This window comes from Saccostrea cucullata, unplaced genomic scaffold (assembly GCF_032062105.1).
Source record: "Saccostrea cucullata isolate Sc308-1 unplaced genomic scaffold, CSIRO_AGI_Scuc_v1 ctg3958, whole genome shotgun sequence".
In the NCBI taxonomy this organism is placed as follows: Eukaryota; Metazoa; Mollusca; class Bivalvia; order Ostreida; family Ostreidae; genus Saccostrea; species Saccostrea cuccullata.
The window spans coordinates 46,303-61,394 of record NW_026918243.1 but is presented as its reverse complement, the minus strand read 5'-3'; the positions used below and the strand labels follow the sequence as shown (position 1 = coordinate 61,394).

Below are 15,092 nucleotides of genomic sequence, written 5' to 3'. Positions count from 1 at the left end.
TAGAGGCCCGTTTTGCTCTGCTCCTATTTTGTATTGTTTTATGGACTTTTGATCTTGAATACTGTTCGTTCTCTCCATATGTTTCATACAGTAGACCATAGAAATCTGATAGATACAGTAGACCATAGAACTCTGATCCAATAATTACAGTACTAGTGGATCATAGACACCTAAACTAAGCTCGGGCTGATATATCGATTTCAGAATATAGAAGCTGGATCAAGCTCTGATGGATACAATATGCTATAAAATATTCTATGTTCTTTTGTATCTATCAAAGCTTAGACCCGCGTTTTGTGATCTATTGTGTGTATAAAAGCTTAGTTCTAATTAGAACCTTATAAGGTGTATTCTGTCTATCATAGCTTGGTTCAGATTTTTATTGTATATTATGTGTATGTCTACCATTAATTGGTTTAGATTTCTTAATTCTATAACTGGAACAAGCTTTGATTGACAATAGACCATAACAATCTAAACCAAGCCCTGATATATAGCATAGAAAAAGAAATCTTGACCAAGCCTATGGCATAGACATTAGACAATAGAAATATGGACCAAACTCTAATAAAAAGACACAATAGAACATAGAAATCTGATCCAAAGTATGATAGATAAAAGGATAGACATTTGAACCAAGCTATGATAGATACGAGCGGACCAAACTCTGATAGATACAGTAGACCATAGAAATTTGAACTAAGCCAGGGTTGACACAATAAAACATAACAATCTAGACCAGATACAATGCACCAGGGATTAACCAAAAAAATGTGACACTATGGTATGTTTCAGTTCAGCTTTAATCGACTTTCCCCCCAAATATTCTATAACAATAAATGTGTATTCTGCATTAGTGACGATTGGAAGCTTTCGATTGAGATTCTAAGACAATGCTAAAAATACATCCAAATCTAGAGCTTGATTCTTTGATATTTTGTTTAAATTTCGATTTCAGTGCAACAACAACTTAATGAGAGTTAAAAAAAATATAAATGTATCTACATTATTTTAAATCGAGTCGATCATTTCTTATTTCTTTCAGCATACAGATATAAAATAGCATGACAATTGTCTTTCTTCTAAAATTCTCTCCTTACAAAACTAAATGTAAGACCTTCCTGAACTAACTGTCTGAATATCCCATGTCTGTAAACGGGAATTAACTTGATAGTGACTGTCTACAGCTGGAACTGTTAAGATTTTCACAAATGTGCAATGTGCTTGTTGTCAAACCCAGGGGAGTTTGAGATGACTATGGGCAGCAACAACTCAGTTTTCAAATTAACACTTTCTGAATTTGAATTGCTGATAGAACCCTAGAGATCGTTTTCCTGTTACCAATTACAAGTCGGATATCACAGGAGAATAATTATATATTCTCCTTCTTAAGATATTGTTTAGCTCTTTTTTTAAAATTTCGATTCTTTATAAAGTTAATATTATAGGTTCATTTTTGCTGCTAAATGTACTTTCTTTCTGGTACTTTTCCAAAAAAAAGAGTTGTAACCGATCTGCATTTCGTGAACATGCTGCAAATAGATTTATTCCATTAAATGAGAATAGATTCCATTTACATCTATTTAATTTTATAGATAACAGTGCATTTCTTTTGCAGGAAATTAACAATTAATGTCTCTCAGTTGTCTTGGGATACAATTCTTCACATGAATCTATGGAAATAATGTCTTGGCTTTTCTTATCTTGTTAGTATGGCTTTTCTTGTCTTGTTAGCGAGTTGGTCAATTTCCAGGCACATAAAACAGATAAATCAACCATATTTCGACTTTACAGAATCTTATTTATATCTCTGTAATATACCTTTTACAAGTCAAAAAAGTGGGGGTTTTTTACCATCACAAATGCAAATATAGTTGAACAGATTTTTTTTTTTACTTAATTACACATCAGAAAAACACCGTCGTCGTTTTAGGGAATGAATCTTATGGCCTATGATAAAATTATTTTAAAAATGTTACTCTCGGTAATTTTAATCCCTCCATTAATTATGATTTTGATTTTTCAACATTAATCACATTAGGCATATGATAAAATATGGTAGTCAAATAAAGAAAAAAAAATGAAGTTAGGTCTATTTAATTTTAAATCATGTTCAAATGCGAGTTTCTGAATTAGATTGGTCGGAAATAGTTTTTTTAATATACTAAGGAAACATATACTAAAATAATATGTATATAAAATGTTTAAATTACGTTTTTGGTGATAAATAGTGTTGAAGTCACATTTTGTAAAAATTGCATGTATATCAATTATTTTGATTAGACATAAATTATTAAAGTGTATATAGTTATGTCTACTATTTTCATAAATGTGTCACTTACTTTTTGCATAAAAGCCCATAAGAAATGGGGTATTTTGTATCTTCAGCACCAACATCCTAGGGTTTTATCATTTCTACTAGTTTTCCCTTTGTCCTAATGGTAAATACGGGTCGATGGTACATCACTTTGTGACTCTTTATTATAATATAACCCATAGCATCATCAGTCAAACAATATCCATCAATAAACTGGATTATTGGTCTGATGATTCAAGCGTTTATAACGGGGAATATTACTTTTAATTTTTTTATGGTACAAAAAAGCAGAAATTTTATTTCATTTTTACTTTTTATTCACTAATTAAAATCTCTAATACAGAAAGAGAGGATGGCCAGCATCCAATGTAAAATTAATTAAAAATAATGATGTTGTCAGAAAATAATCAATTATACATGTTTATATAAGAATGGTGTAAGAATGAAGCATACAAGTAGAAGATGGACGGAACTTACAGCAACATTATCAAGTTTGCCATATATACGAGGGTTGATCCAAAAGTAATGTCACAACTTTGATAAAATTGCTATAGATCAATGTAAAGCAACAAAATTATACATGATGGAAGCTTTATTTATTTCAAATAAGACCTGAAAAAGTCAAAGGAATATGATGTATACTTTTCAAAATATCGGATTTTTAACAATGCGCGTTTATGGTAGTCGCCGCACCTAAATATAATGTCATATGATGGATACGCACTGTCATACTTTTAAGCGTTTTCCCTTCGTTTCATTAAAAATATTCGTGATTAGCAAACACTTTCACCAATTCCACTTTCTTTAAGAATTCTTGGTACCATTATACACTCACTCTTTTCATAATTAAGCCCTCTGTCAAAATTGTTTGTACAGTAGCTTAAGACAAACTTAAAAATTCACATGTCACTCTATACGTCTGTCTTTTTGACAACGTCAGACACCATTAAACGTTTCCGTCTGATCTCCCATCTTTCGGTCTTCTTGTCATCTGCTAATCATTCAGTGACCAATCACCCGCCCAAAATTGCTGAAACCATCTATTAATATCTCTTATTTACATTCTTTATTCTGTAAGTCTAATTGATTAACGAAAATGTCGCTACTGATGATTCCGATATTTTGAAGCAAAAATGCATTACAACTCGTCGAGCCTTTTTTCCCCATTTCGACAATCCCTTTGTTTAATTCAAAAGAGTAAAACAACAATGTTTATGATCACAAATACCAATATATATATATATATATATATATATATATATATATATATATATATATATATATATATATATATATATATTATATATATATATATATTTGATAAAATGACGCCAAATATAAAAGATATGGACACTGTGACATTACTTTTGGATCAACCCTCGTATAATCCCGCATATAAAGAAAAAACAACGTATGCGTAATTAAGGAAATGTCAAAAGACAAGTTAGATGATATTAATGAATAAAACTCCGTGCACTTTACATATTTCATACATGGAGATTTAAGGTATCATTGATATTAATATAGTTTAATGTTACAATATAAAAATAAAATTATATTATTAATTTAAAAAAAAACATATTAACAAAATAAAGGACTTCGATATTTCTCTAGGATGTAATGTTAAGTGTGTAGGATCCGCTGTTGGAATATGTATCAAATATTTGTTCTTCAAATATATACAAAATGATAAAAGCCAGCCCCATTATACCAGAAAAGAAGGTTGCCCAGTAAGGTGCTTTGTTGGACACATAAATAACGCCATACAAAAGTCCATTTATCATCCATACTCCAGATATAAAATAGAAAAAGTACTCTGGAATCTTCCACAGCCCCTCCCGACCCCAGGCATTGAATTCCACGGAGCGAAGGTGGAGGAAAAACACCAGGAACACAGCTGTCAAAACGACCACGATCATGTTTAAAATCAGGAGCACGTGAGCGGGAGTTACACCGCGCAGCGTGATGCGCAGCTTTTCCGCGATGACGAGAAGACCTTCCGCTAATTTTCCGTTGCTTTTATATGACACAAACGTGTTTTTGATGTAGTCAATGACGTCTGATGTAACAAGACTGGTAGCTTTGTATCCAACCGCTACATGAACCTGTGTTAACAATGGTTTGATTTTTTTTTTAAAAAAATGCCTGCAGCATAAATACATTTATGTTATAAATGTTATCCAAAAATAAAAAGAACGTTTATACATACCTTATTTAAATCCTGTGCATAAAAAATTACGACGTCATTTCCGCAGGAACCGAAGCGCCACCCGGTCCGTAGATAATCACCGAAGTTTTCGGCGATGGCCGTCTTCTGACCGTCAGACAGAGAGCTGGCAGTGAGGTTGGTTCCTGGTTGTAGCTCTCCACAATTGTTGATACACCTGGTATATACATTATGTTTGTAAATTAGAGTAAAAATGTCAGATTATATATGACATACAAGTGAAATAATGTCATATAGTAATTTTATTATCAAAAGGAGGATATTTTTTTCGTTCTTTTCCAATGGTGTTTTAAAAAAGTTTGTGTTTTTCTGCACTCGGCCAACTGACAAACCTCAAACCTTGCAGTGGCTCATAAAAACTTTAAATTTTTACCGAATTAGTGAGTACATATATATTCTAAATATTAGATTTTTTACTTATATATACTTATTATACAATAAATCAAACAATGTATACATTACTTACAAACTAGCAGACGAAAAATCTGCAATACGTGTTCGATTTATAAGGGCTATTGACACGGTAAAACTCTCTGAACTTCCATCAGCACTGGTGCACAGAGTAGAAGTGTTCGCTTGAATATTCCGTAAGGCCAAATCAATGGCGTCAACTGTAAATATCGAAAGCGAATCGAGCTGATTTAAAAATGTTGTATGCTCAAGATATATAAAAGATATTTTAATTTAGTCATATTTTGAAGTTACTGGCGTACTTGTTATAACAGCTTTTTCTGAGCAGTTTGATTAAGTAAAGGGAAATAAAAAGTTGGACGGTTTTTTTATCGTAAGAAGCATGTTATTTGGATATTTGACATTTTGATATATGTATATTTATCAATTTCTATTATAAACTCACTCTGTGACGTGAGCAGTCCATCCGGGTCACAGAGGAAGTGTTCCCCTGAGGTGAAGGCCAGTCCACAGAGGGCGTAGTCAAAGCTGGGATTGGGAAAGCCACAGTGGGACCAGACTTTCTGCTGAGTAGTGGGGTCTATTGTGTACGTGTAGCCTTGGTACTGCAGCGAGGTGTCGGTACAACCAGTGTAACCATAGCAACTCCCGAATGTCAGAAGCATGCTCACCGTCACCAACCAAATCATGGTGACAAAATGTGTCTGTGATGTATAAACAAAATATTAATATTCTCTGTTTCTCCTTTGTTTTTAGATCTACATTCAAAACAATGATATTTATGAAATGTTGATGTCATGAAAAAATATTCCCGGCGTATATGGAAATCATATGGCATCAAGAACTTTTCGGTGTTCCGATAACATTTTTTTTTTTGTAGACAGACAGGTAGCATCGTTTTCGAGAGTGGGACCAGCCAGAAAAATGACAACTTACCTGTAAAATATTTGATATTTCAAAGAAGAAAGGCGGAGGGGGGGGGGTGCACAGGAAGAATTAAGGGGGCGGAGATGTTGTACATGTCGACAATGTAAAATTTTAAATACTGTTAATTTACCATTAATGAAATTAACTGCGTGGAAGAGGCAACAAGTCTTTCAATATAAATTTTCGTAGTAATATTAACAGTATAAATAATACTGATTTGTAAAAAGTGGGATCCTTGTCCTTATTCCAACCCTGATTTAATTGCAATTTAATTGCGGCAGTGACTGAGTGTGTACGTCTTGTGAATTTTCACCATCGTATTTTGAATGAGAGTCGGCCATCTTGAATTAGATAAAAATGAATTTATGAATTCACTGAAACCGAGTTTCAGATTTATTGTTCTTCAGAAAAAAATGTTTTTGATTTTTATATATTATATTCTTCTGTCGTATTTTAAATTTTGATTCAAATTGTTAAAAAGAAGGTACGATGTTTTCAATTTTTCAAAATAAACAAACTGGTATAGCTTTATTGACTTACCTCGATAAGGGAGAAATTTGTCTTGTGTGTAAGCGACTTGATCTAACCTTGGAATTTAAATATCGATCACAAGTTAACTCTTTGTAAAGAATCCGTGTATTCGTTTTCACATACATTTAAATACCTCCAGTACACATATCTAAATCATTAGGATCATTTGTACTGAACGATTTTCCTTTTACATATTACAAATGGTAAGAAAGACAGCTGAGTTAAATTGTAAATTTATTCTTCCTCAGTTCTTGTCAGTTGGTTAGACCTACATGTACATGTATATAGTTTGATGATATTTCATAGTTTGTTCTAAATTCCTTTTATCTTGTTATTTTTCTATTATATATTTCTGAATAACAGAATTTTTTATTGACTTTTAAAAAGAACGGTTAATATGAATAATGATTTGTATACTTAATTTTTAATACCAGTAGCAAAGGTCTTGTTAGCTTCGACTTTCTATCCGGAATTTCTCATGCCGTTCCAAATCGATTTACTATTTCACAGTCCAATCTTCATATCCGACATGATAAACACGTGAAATATTTTGATCAAAGCTGAAACAAAAAGCCAAATAGGTAAAAACTAGTGTTTATTTTGGTAATAATCTGGCACCAGAAGTATTAAGGCTTAAGGATGGTCTAATTTTCAACAACCCGGTATCAACAGAACAAGCTAGAATTTTGTCTGTTTGTTATTTTGGTGGGTTTTTTTTCAGTTTAATTCATTTAGCAATAAGAACAATTGCAATCTCATTAAATTTGCAATTCTGTGCAAACAGGTAATGTTGCCTTTACCTTTCAAAGTGTCTTAGCTAGTTAGATTTGTTATAGCGTCCAGAAGAGCTTATGCGATAGTAAGATGTCCGTCGTTTGTAGGGATGTGCGATTTTATCGATATACCGTATGTAAACAATTTTCAAAATGCTACTCCTCCTACAGTTTTGGTCTTATTTCAATATATTTACATCCACTGAATATTTTCTTCTTTATTTCTTTCAAATTACAATTGCGAAAGTTCATCACTGCATGAACTACATTAGGCATATCACCTGTACTGAATTTATATCATAAAAATTTCAATGAAATGTACAAAGTTTTGTTTTTCATCATAACACAATAATAATATTTTTATATAAAATGATAATTTAAACAATATGAATATAAAAAATAAAATGTCTTTTATTGTTTATTGTTACTGGAAAAAATTGTGAAATATCGCGAAAAAATTTTTGGCATAACCCGCTTACGCGGGTTATGTATTTTTGTCCGTCCATCTGTCTATTGTCTGTCCAACAAACTGAAACAATTTTTAAATAACTTGGCACACAAATAGACTACACTAAGATACATAATTTAGTACATCGGTTTTTGATTTCGATGAACGGTGTTGCCTTAGTAACTAAAAATAGAAATTTCTGTGAAATTCTTTTAAAACGATACTCCTCCTACAGATATGGTCTGATTTCAATATAACTTAGCACACAAGTAGACTTTTATAAGATACTAAATGTAGTGCATCGGTTTTTGGATTCGATGAACGCTGTTGCCATGGTAACTAAAAATAGAAATTCCTGAGAAATTCCTTTAAAACGCTACTCCTTCTACAGATTTGGTCTGATTTCAATATAACTTGGCACACAAGTAGACTACACTAAGATACATAATATAGTGCATCGGTTTTTGATTTTGATGTACGGTGTTGCCATGGTAACTAAAAATAGAAATTTATGTGAAATTCCATTAAAATGCTACTCCTCCTACAGATTTGGTCTGATTTCAATATAACTTGGCACACAAGTAGACTACACTAAGGTACATATTTTAGAGCATCGGTTTTTGATTTCGATGAATGGGGTTGCCATGGTTACTAAAATAGAAATTTCTGTGAAATTCCTTTAAAATGCTACTCCTCCTACAGATTTGGTCTGATGGCAATGGCTTCTTTTATCTTCCATTGTTATAAGTACAAACCAGTAGAGCTACAGTCTCTACAGAGACTTCTGGTTATAGAAAACAGTTTGCACTTTAGTTTTGAAGTCAAGTGCAGTTTTATGACATAACAATTGAGATATTCATGCTCACCAATGGTAGTTCAAAAGAAAATGAACAGTCTCTCTATTTGCAAAGAATCTTAAAGAAAAGTATTTTGAAATGTAAATATTGATTAATGAACCTTGGGGATATTTTTTAATCTGGAGATGCCATACCAGGGATGTGGCATTGTTTTTTTTTTAAGGGAATGGGGGGGGGGGGTTCCACAAATGTAGTAAAAAAAGACCATGAAATTTACAAAAATTACACCTACAATGTATCCTATCCACTGTTTCAAGGGCCGGCCTGTTTGAGTATATTTACAGAATAAACAAATCTTCATACATGTTAGATATTACCTAATCACTGTTTTCAGTTGGATAATGAATAATGATATAAATGAAAAAATTTATATTTTTAACACATGAATTTAATCTTGCTATGGTTTGGATATTCCATATGTCTAATTAATTGACAAAATGATAGGATGGAATGTATATTAAAAGTGAAATGAGCATTTTTGGCTAAGAGACTTATCTTGGTTGTTTTTCCAGAGTGGTATGCACATTAACTGGAAGCATCCCTTGTTATTGACTCTTTTAATCGGAGTGCCAGCATCACACCTCAGCATTTCAGGATACAGATATTTCACAAATAAAAGTGAAACAGAGACAGAGGAAAAAAATAGAAAGTTAGAACAGATATACCAGGAGAAATTAAAGGAACGGAACGTTAACAAGAAAGATAACTAATCAACAAGAGATCTAGACAGCAGTACAACTACCACAGAAAAAAGTAAGTACAATCTAATGAAACAGATTTGGCCATTGCTGAGGCAAAATTAGTCTGAGCTGATAAAATAAGGACATTGTAAAAGAGCAAAATCTGTTGTTGACGACTTATTTATCAGATGACTGTCATATTTAATATAAGATGACACATTGAGGATGACCTATTTGTATATTTTGGTCATTGAGTTGTCTAACCTGTTACTTAAGTTAAGCCTGGTATGCACTAACCTTAATGACAGACCTGAGATGGCTATCAGCTGCAATATTCATAAAAAATCATAGCAAGAACTTTCAGGAAACAAAATATATGACCAAGGGGTAGTCTGTTGACATTAACAACTGGTGGATTTATGGGAAGAGGGGGGAGAGGGGTAGACTGAAAATTTAAGTAAAGATAAATATATTTTTGTTGTCAGATATTGCTTTTAGTTGATAAAAGTATGCTTAGAATAACTTGCATGATCTAAAAAAAGACCCAAACCTGGGAAGTTCTGAAGGCTGTGGTTCTCAACACTGCCTGTCATCAGATCCCTAGCCTAATCCTCCCTTTTATGAAAGTCCTGGATCTTCTATTGTTGACTATTATTTTGGGTATATGATGGGTATCACTATGGTGTTTTGTTAATAGACTGTCCAAGTAATTAAGTTCTGAACACATTCAGGGTTTCATATCTTATAAAGTTGTAAATATTTATTGCAGTCCATGTACAATTTTTCTGGGAATTGATTGCTTTAGGAAGTAAAACAAAATTTACATTCTGAACAATGTACATATGTATTTTCCTGTCTCTGTTTATTTCAGAAATGCCGAAAGCTCCTAAAACTAAGATTGGAAAAGAGAAAGCTGAAAAAGTGGTCCACCCTAACAGCAGAAAAGCTGCATTTTTGTCACGGCAAGCCAACCGTGAGGAACGGTTACGGACTTCTAAGCAGGCATCATCCATAAAATTAGAGGTCCTTGCAGAAAAATTACTCTGGTTCAAAGAAAGACTTGACCCTGAAAAAAAGGTTTTTACAAAATCAGACTTGGAGCCTCTTGTCAGTGAATATCTGCAGCGATTTGATTCTGAACTGGAGCAGATAGACATTATGAGGAGCGTAGGAAAAAGACAGGGGAATCCCCACAGTGCCAGAGAGAACGCGATAAAGGTGACCACTGAACGAGAGAGGAGGCAGGTAGAGGAGGGGTCCTTCGAAGTGCCACACGTATTTAATGCCAAAAACTTAGCTTTCTTCAGGGCCTGGAATGGAGAAATTAAATATGTCAAGAATATTAAACTAAGTAAAATAAGTTCCAAGGACTTAGAGAGAGAAAACACTGAAGAAGATACACAGAAGAATGAAGAAATGGAAGAGGAGGGGGATAATACAGAGGAAATCTCATAAACTCAGAATGTGTGATTGTAAAACTATTTTATTTTGTTAATGGTTTGTAACTTTAAGGCAATGCTGTCAGTTTTTACTGTTTAAAGAGTACTTAATGAACTATATTTCTCTTGGTGTCCGGTACATCTCTTTAACCTCCAATTAAAATCATTGGAAGTGACTTTTTTTGTCAACTGTAGCCTATACCAGTATATGTACTACATGTATTTCTAAGGTAAGCAACAGAGGCACCCAAATGAGTAAATTAATTTTGTTACGGTTTCATTTCTGTGAATTTGGGTTGCAATGGTTACACTTCAAGTTTATTAAAAATATACAAGTCATGTATCAGTATCGAATGTTTAATTAAATGCTGATATTTAGCTCTACTGGTCAGAGACCAGAAGAGCTTATGCGATAGTAATGCGTCCGTCCGTCCGTCTGTCTGTCTGTCTGTAAACAATTTTTCAAAATGCTACTCCTGCTACAGTTTTGGTCCGATTTCAATATAACTTGGCACACAAGTAGACTACACTAAGATACATAATTCTGTGCATCGGTTTTTGATTTCGATGAACGGTGTTGCCGTGGTTACTAAAAATAGAAATTTTTGTGAAATTCTTTCAAAATGCTACTCCTCCTACAGTTTTGGTCCGATTTCAATATAACTTGGCACACAAGTAGACTACACTAAGATACATAATTCTGTGCATCGGTTTTTGATTTCAATGAACGGTGTTGACATGAATACTAAAAATAGAAATTTCTGTGAAATTGTATCAAAATGCTACTCCTCCTACAGATTTGGTCCGATTTCAGTATAACTGGCACACATCTAGACTACACTAAGATACATAATTCTGTGCATCGGTTTTTGATTTCGATGAACGGTGTTGCTGTGGTTACTAAAAATAGAAATTTCTGTGAACTTGTATCAAAATGCTACTCCTCCTACAGTTTTGGTCTGATTTTGATATAACTTGGCAAACAAGTAGACTACACCAAGATACATAATTCTGTGCATCGGTTTTTGATTTCAATGAACGGTGTTGACATGGTTACTAAAAATAGAAATTTCTGTGAAATTCTTTCAAAATGCTACTCCTCCTACAGTTTTGGTCCGATTTCAGTATAACTTGGCACACAAGTAGACTATACTTACATAATTCTGTGCATTGGTTTTTATTTTGATGAGTGGCAAGGATCATTTTTAGCTATACTGGTCAGAGACCAGAAGAGCTTATGCGATAGTAATGCGTCCGTCTTCCGTCCATCTGTCTGTCTGTCTGTAAACAATTTTTCAAAATGCTACTCCTCCTACAGTTTTGGTCCGATTTCAATATAACTTGGCACACAAGTAGACTACACTAAGATACATAATTCTGTGCATCCGTTTTTTGATTTCAATGAACGGTGTTGCCGTTGTTACTAAAAATAGAAATGCATCGGTTTTTGATTTCGATGAACAGTGTTGCCATAGTTATTAAAAATAGAAATTTCTGTAAAATTCTTTCAAAGTGCTACTCCTCCTACAGTTTTGGTCCGATTTCAATATAACTTGGCACACAAGTAGACTACACTAAGATACATAATTCTGTGCATTGGTTTTTATTTTGATGAGTGGCAAGAATCATTTTTCTGTTTATTGCTGTTTTGAAGTTTCAAGTCCCAACTGCTAATTTTCTCTTCCTTTGTTTTAAGTATAAACCAGTAGAGCTACAGTCTCGACAGAGACTTCTGGTTTCTTTAATATTATGGATTTTTAACTGAGAATTCTTTGAGATTGTGAAGACTGATCTTAGCAAACACCCCAAACTGAATTTATTGAAGACTGAAATGAGACAATGTTTTACTGCTACATAATTTGATTGCATGGTGTACTTTTAAGAAGAGACTAAACACAGAAGTAAAAAAAAAGTATGCGTAGGACAGTCATATTGGAGAATAAAACTGGTACTAGAAAGATTTGTCTCACTTTGACCAAACTCCTGTTATGATACGTGTATACTGTTGTTCACAATGAAATAAAAATATATTTCTCAATACCAAAAGAATTAGTATGTATTATATGTGTCTGTGGAAATGCAAGAATCTGTAAGGGTGACAAAAAGAAAAAAATTAAAGAAAAAAAGAGCTTATAAAGCACATTCCTGCAGGTTACGTGAAACAGCATAGATGCCTCATGTCTTCTTGAATAATTACTACTAAAGGGATTGCACAATTCAGTATTTCTTGCTTTTTTGTTTGAGCAAATAGAAAAAAATGAAGCACACAAGCTCATCATGTAAAATTTTTATTCAATGCTAATGATTTTCCAAACGAATTTTTATTAAACAATTGAAATTTACACAGTCACTTTCAGGAGACCTTGAAGCTTCTACTGCAAAATTTTATAAAATGGCATATGAACAATATATCTCTTATCAAACAATCGAAGATCTTTAACTCAGGGCTTCCAAATTCTACGAAGCTTTATTGTAACTGAAAAGAAAATCCGAGAACCATAATAAGAGGAACATATACAATGAACAGTTTTGTTCACTGAAAGAGGCGCTGAACTGCATTAATTAAATGAAATGGACACATTCAACTGATTTTTAAAACCAATTTAAATGTTTATAACTGCTATAATTAGGCAATTCAAATTATCAGCAAAAATTTGAACATCGGTTTTAATTGATATACAAAGATACAGAAGCGGAGACGCAGAACTTAAAACTCTTCATATTTGTAATCAAGGCTCGTTCCTTGCTTTTGTTTATGCATAGAAAATATCATATTTATAACAAAACGAGATTCAGCAAATCACTTACTAGAAACTGTCTAATCATTTTTAGAAATTACTTCTTTAGCGAGAAAAATTTGAACGAACATATACTCCGCATTAGTATATTTAACCTATGTAAACAAAAACATGGCACAGGTCCTGTTTACATCACGAAGGGTTGGAGCTCTAACCCGGTAAATTTGTCTTGAATCTCAACAACAAAAATTAATTTTCTTTATAATCACCTTAGTTACGTATTTGTAAACATGGGACAAAAAATGGAAAAATAAACTTTTTTTTAGTTGAAACTGTGTCCACGTCCCTTTAACAAATATAAATACACAAATATTCCTTAAACAAGGCTTCTTTCTTTAATAAGAAAAATATACATTAGAGTTTATGTAAAAGTGAAAACATTAATATCCTTCAGATATAGTCATTAAAGATGTATTTACGGCAAATAAAAGCCTTCGAATGAATGAAAATCGTCTGTTTGAACTTGAAAAATGTCTCACAGGTTTAGATAAAGTAGTATTTACCAGGGACCTATATACTAGTTAGTATATAGGTCCCTGTATTTACTAACTAATTACTATTAATTTAAATTTGGACTATAAATTTAAATTGGGACCATAACACAAATGTTTAGCAAATGATAAAATGATAAGATCTGGAATATAAAGATAGAGTACCATCAACATCGAAACGGCAAGCTGAATTTCCTTACAGGTCACCAAGTCCTGAGTCATAACTGGATTTATACCTTTATCTATGACATATACAATCACTGCCCATTCTATTGTTGATAAATAAATAAGACGTCACTAAAATAATTCAGTATCATATGAACTGCAATCACAGACCTAAATTTTTATGGTAAAAATAGAATAAATTCAAATCTATTTGAAGTAGAATCTATATTTAGTTTAATTGATTAGAGGAAAAAAACTGGCTGAAGTTCAAGTGATCTTACCTTGTTCAATCAATTGTACAGTCTAGATCTTTTTGACTTCTTAAGAAATGTTGAAAAGGAAAGAAATGACATTATGCATCACCATATTCTAAAAATGGTGTTATTCAGATATGGATTCTTAAAAACTTTGAAGAACTTTTACAAAATAAAACATCAGTATTTCAGATACAATAAAACGAAGAATTTTTCTACCCTTTCTACAAAATTAAAAGGCAGTATTTTTTTTATATTATAGACTACTGATTCTTCGATAAAATTGAAACTCTTAAATATTCATTGACTGAAATTCGTCATCTACAAAATTGTCCAGCAACTATGAAGTCTTTGGTCAATGCAGACCAAGACTTCTAAAATTCTGCCAGGATTTAGATATCCATTACGTGCCCCTTCATTAGCCAACATGTTTTTTTTTTTATATATATATATCCCAATAATTTAATTTTAGTTGTAACACGTGCACGTCATTTGATTGATTAAACGGTTTTATCCATTTTGTATAACATAAATTGCCTAGGTCACAATGAGTTACGTCAAAAACGTATTACTCCTCTTGATGTTAACTTTTAAAATATGCGATATTTGAAGCCTCTTTCTGAAGGAAAAAAAAATGGGAAAATTGTCTCATTGTCTGCATTGAAATTAAATGATAAGGGCAGATGACTTGGGGCAGTTTACGCTTTTTTATAAACCGCTTCGCAGTTTATTAAGCGTAATCTGTCGAAGTTATGTTATATCGTATAACAAAAG

The 15,092-nt window shown here is 32.5% G+C and overlaps 2 protein-coding genes across 2 annotated transcripts; one reads left to right on the top strand and one right to left on the bottom strand.

The window, feature by feature from the left end:
• Positions 1-3,637: 3,637 nt before the first annotated feature.
• On the bottom strand, positions 3,638-6,509 carry LOC134260111 (uncharacterized). Its single transcript, XM_062742696.1, has 5 exons — positions 6,423-6,509; positions 5,401-5,659; positions 5,011-5,155; positions 4,527-4,701; positions 3,638-4,422 (listed from the first exon to the last, which is right to left on the bottom strand). Exons 2-5 carry the CDS (start codon positions 5,642-5,644, stop codon positions 3,928-3,930), a joined length of 1,059 nt encoding a protein of 352 aa, XP_062598680.1. The 5' UTR covers positions 5,645-5,659; positions 6,423-6,509; the 3' UTR covers positions 3,638-3,927.
• Positions 6,510-6,911: 402 nt separating this feature from the next.
• On the top strand, positions 6,912-10,787 carry LOC134260101 (translation machinery-associated protein 16-like). Its single transcript, XM_062742688.1, has 3 exons — positions 6,912-6,994; positions 9,004-9,244; positions 10,043-10,787. Exon 3 carries the CDS (start codon positions 10,045-10,047, stop codon positions 10,624-10,626), a length of 582 nt encoding a protein of 193 aa, XP_062598672.1. The 5' UTR covers positions 6,912-6,994; positions 9,004-9,244; positions 10,043-10,044; the 3' UTR covers positions 10,627-10,787.
• The last annotated feature ends 4,305 nt before the right edge of the window (positions 10,788-15,092 follow it).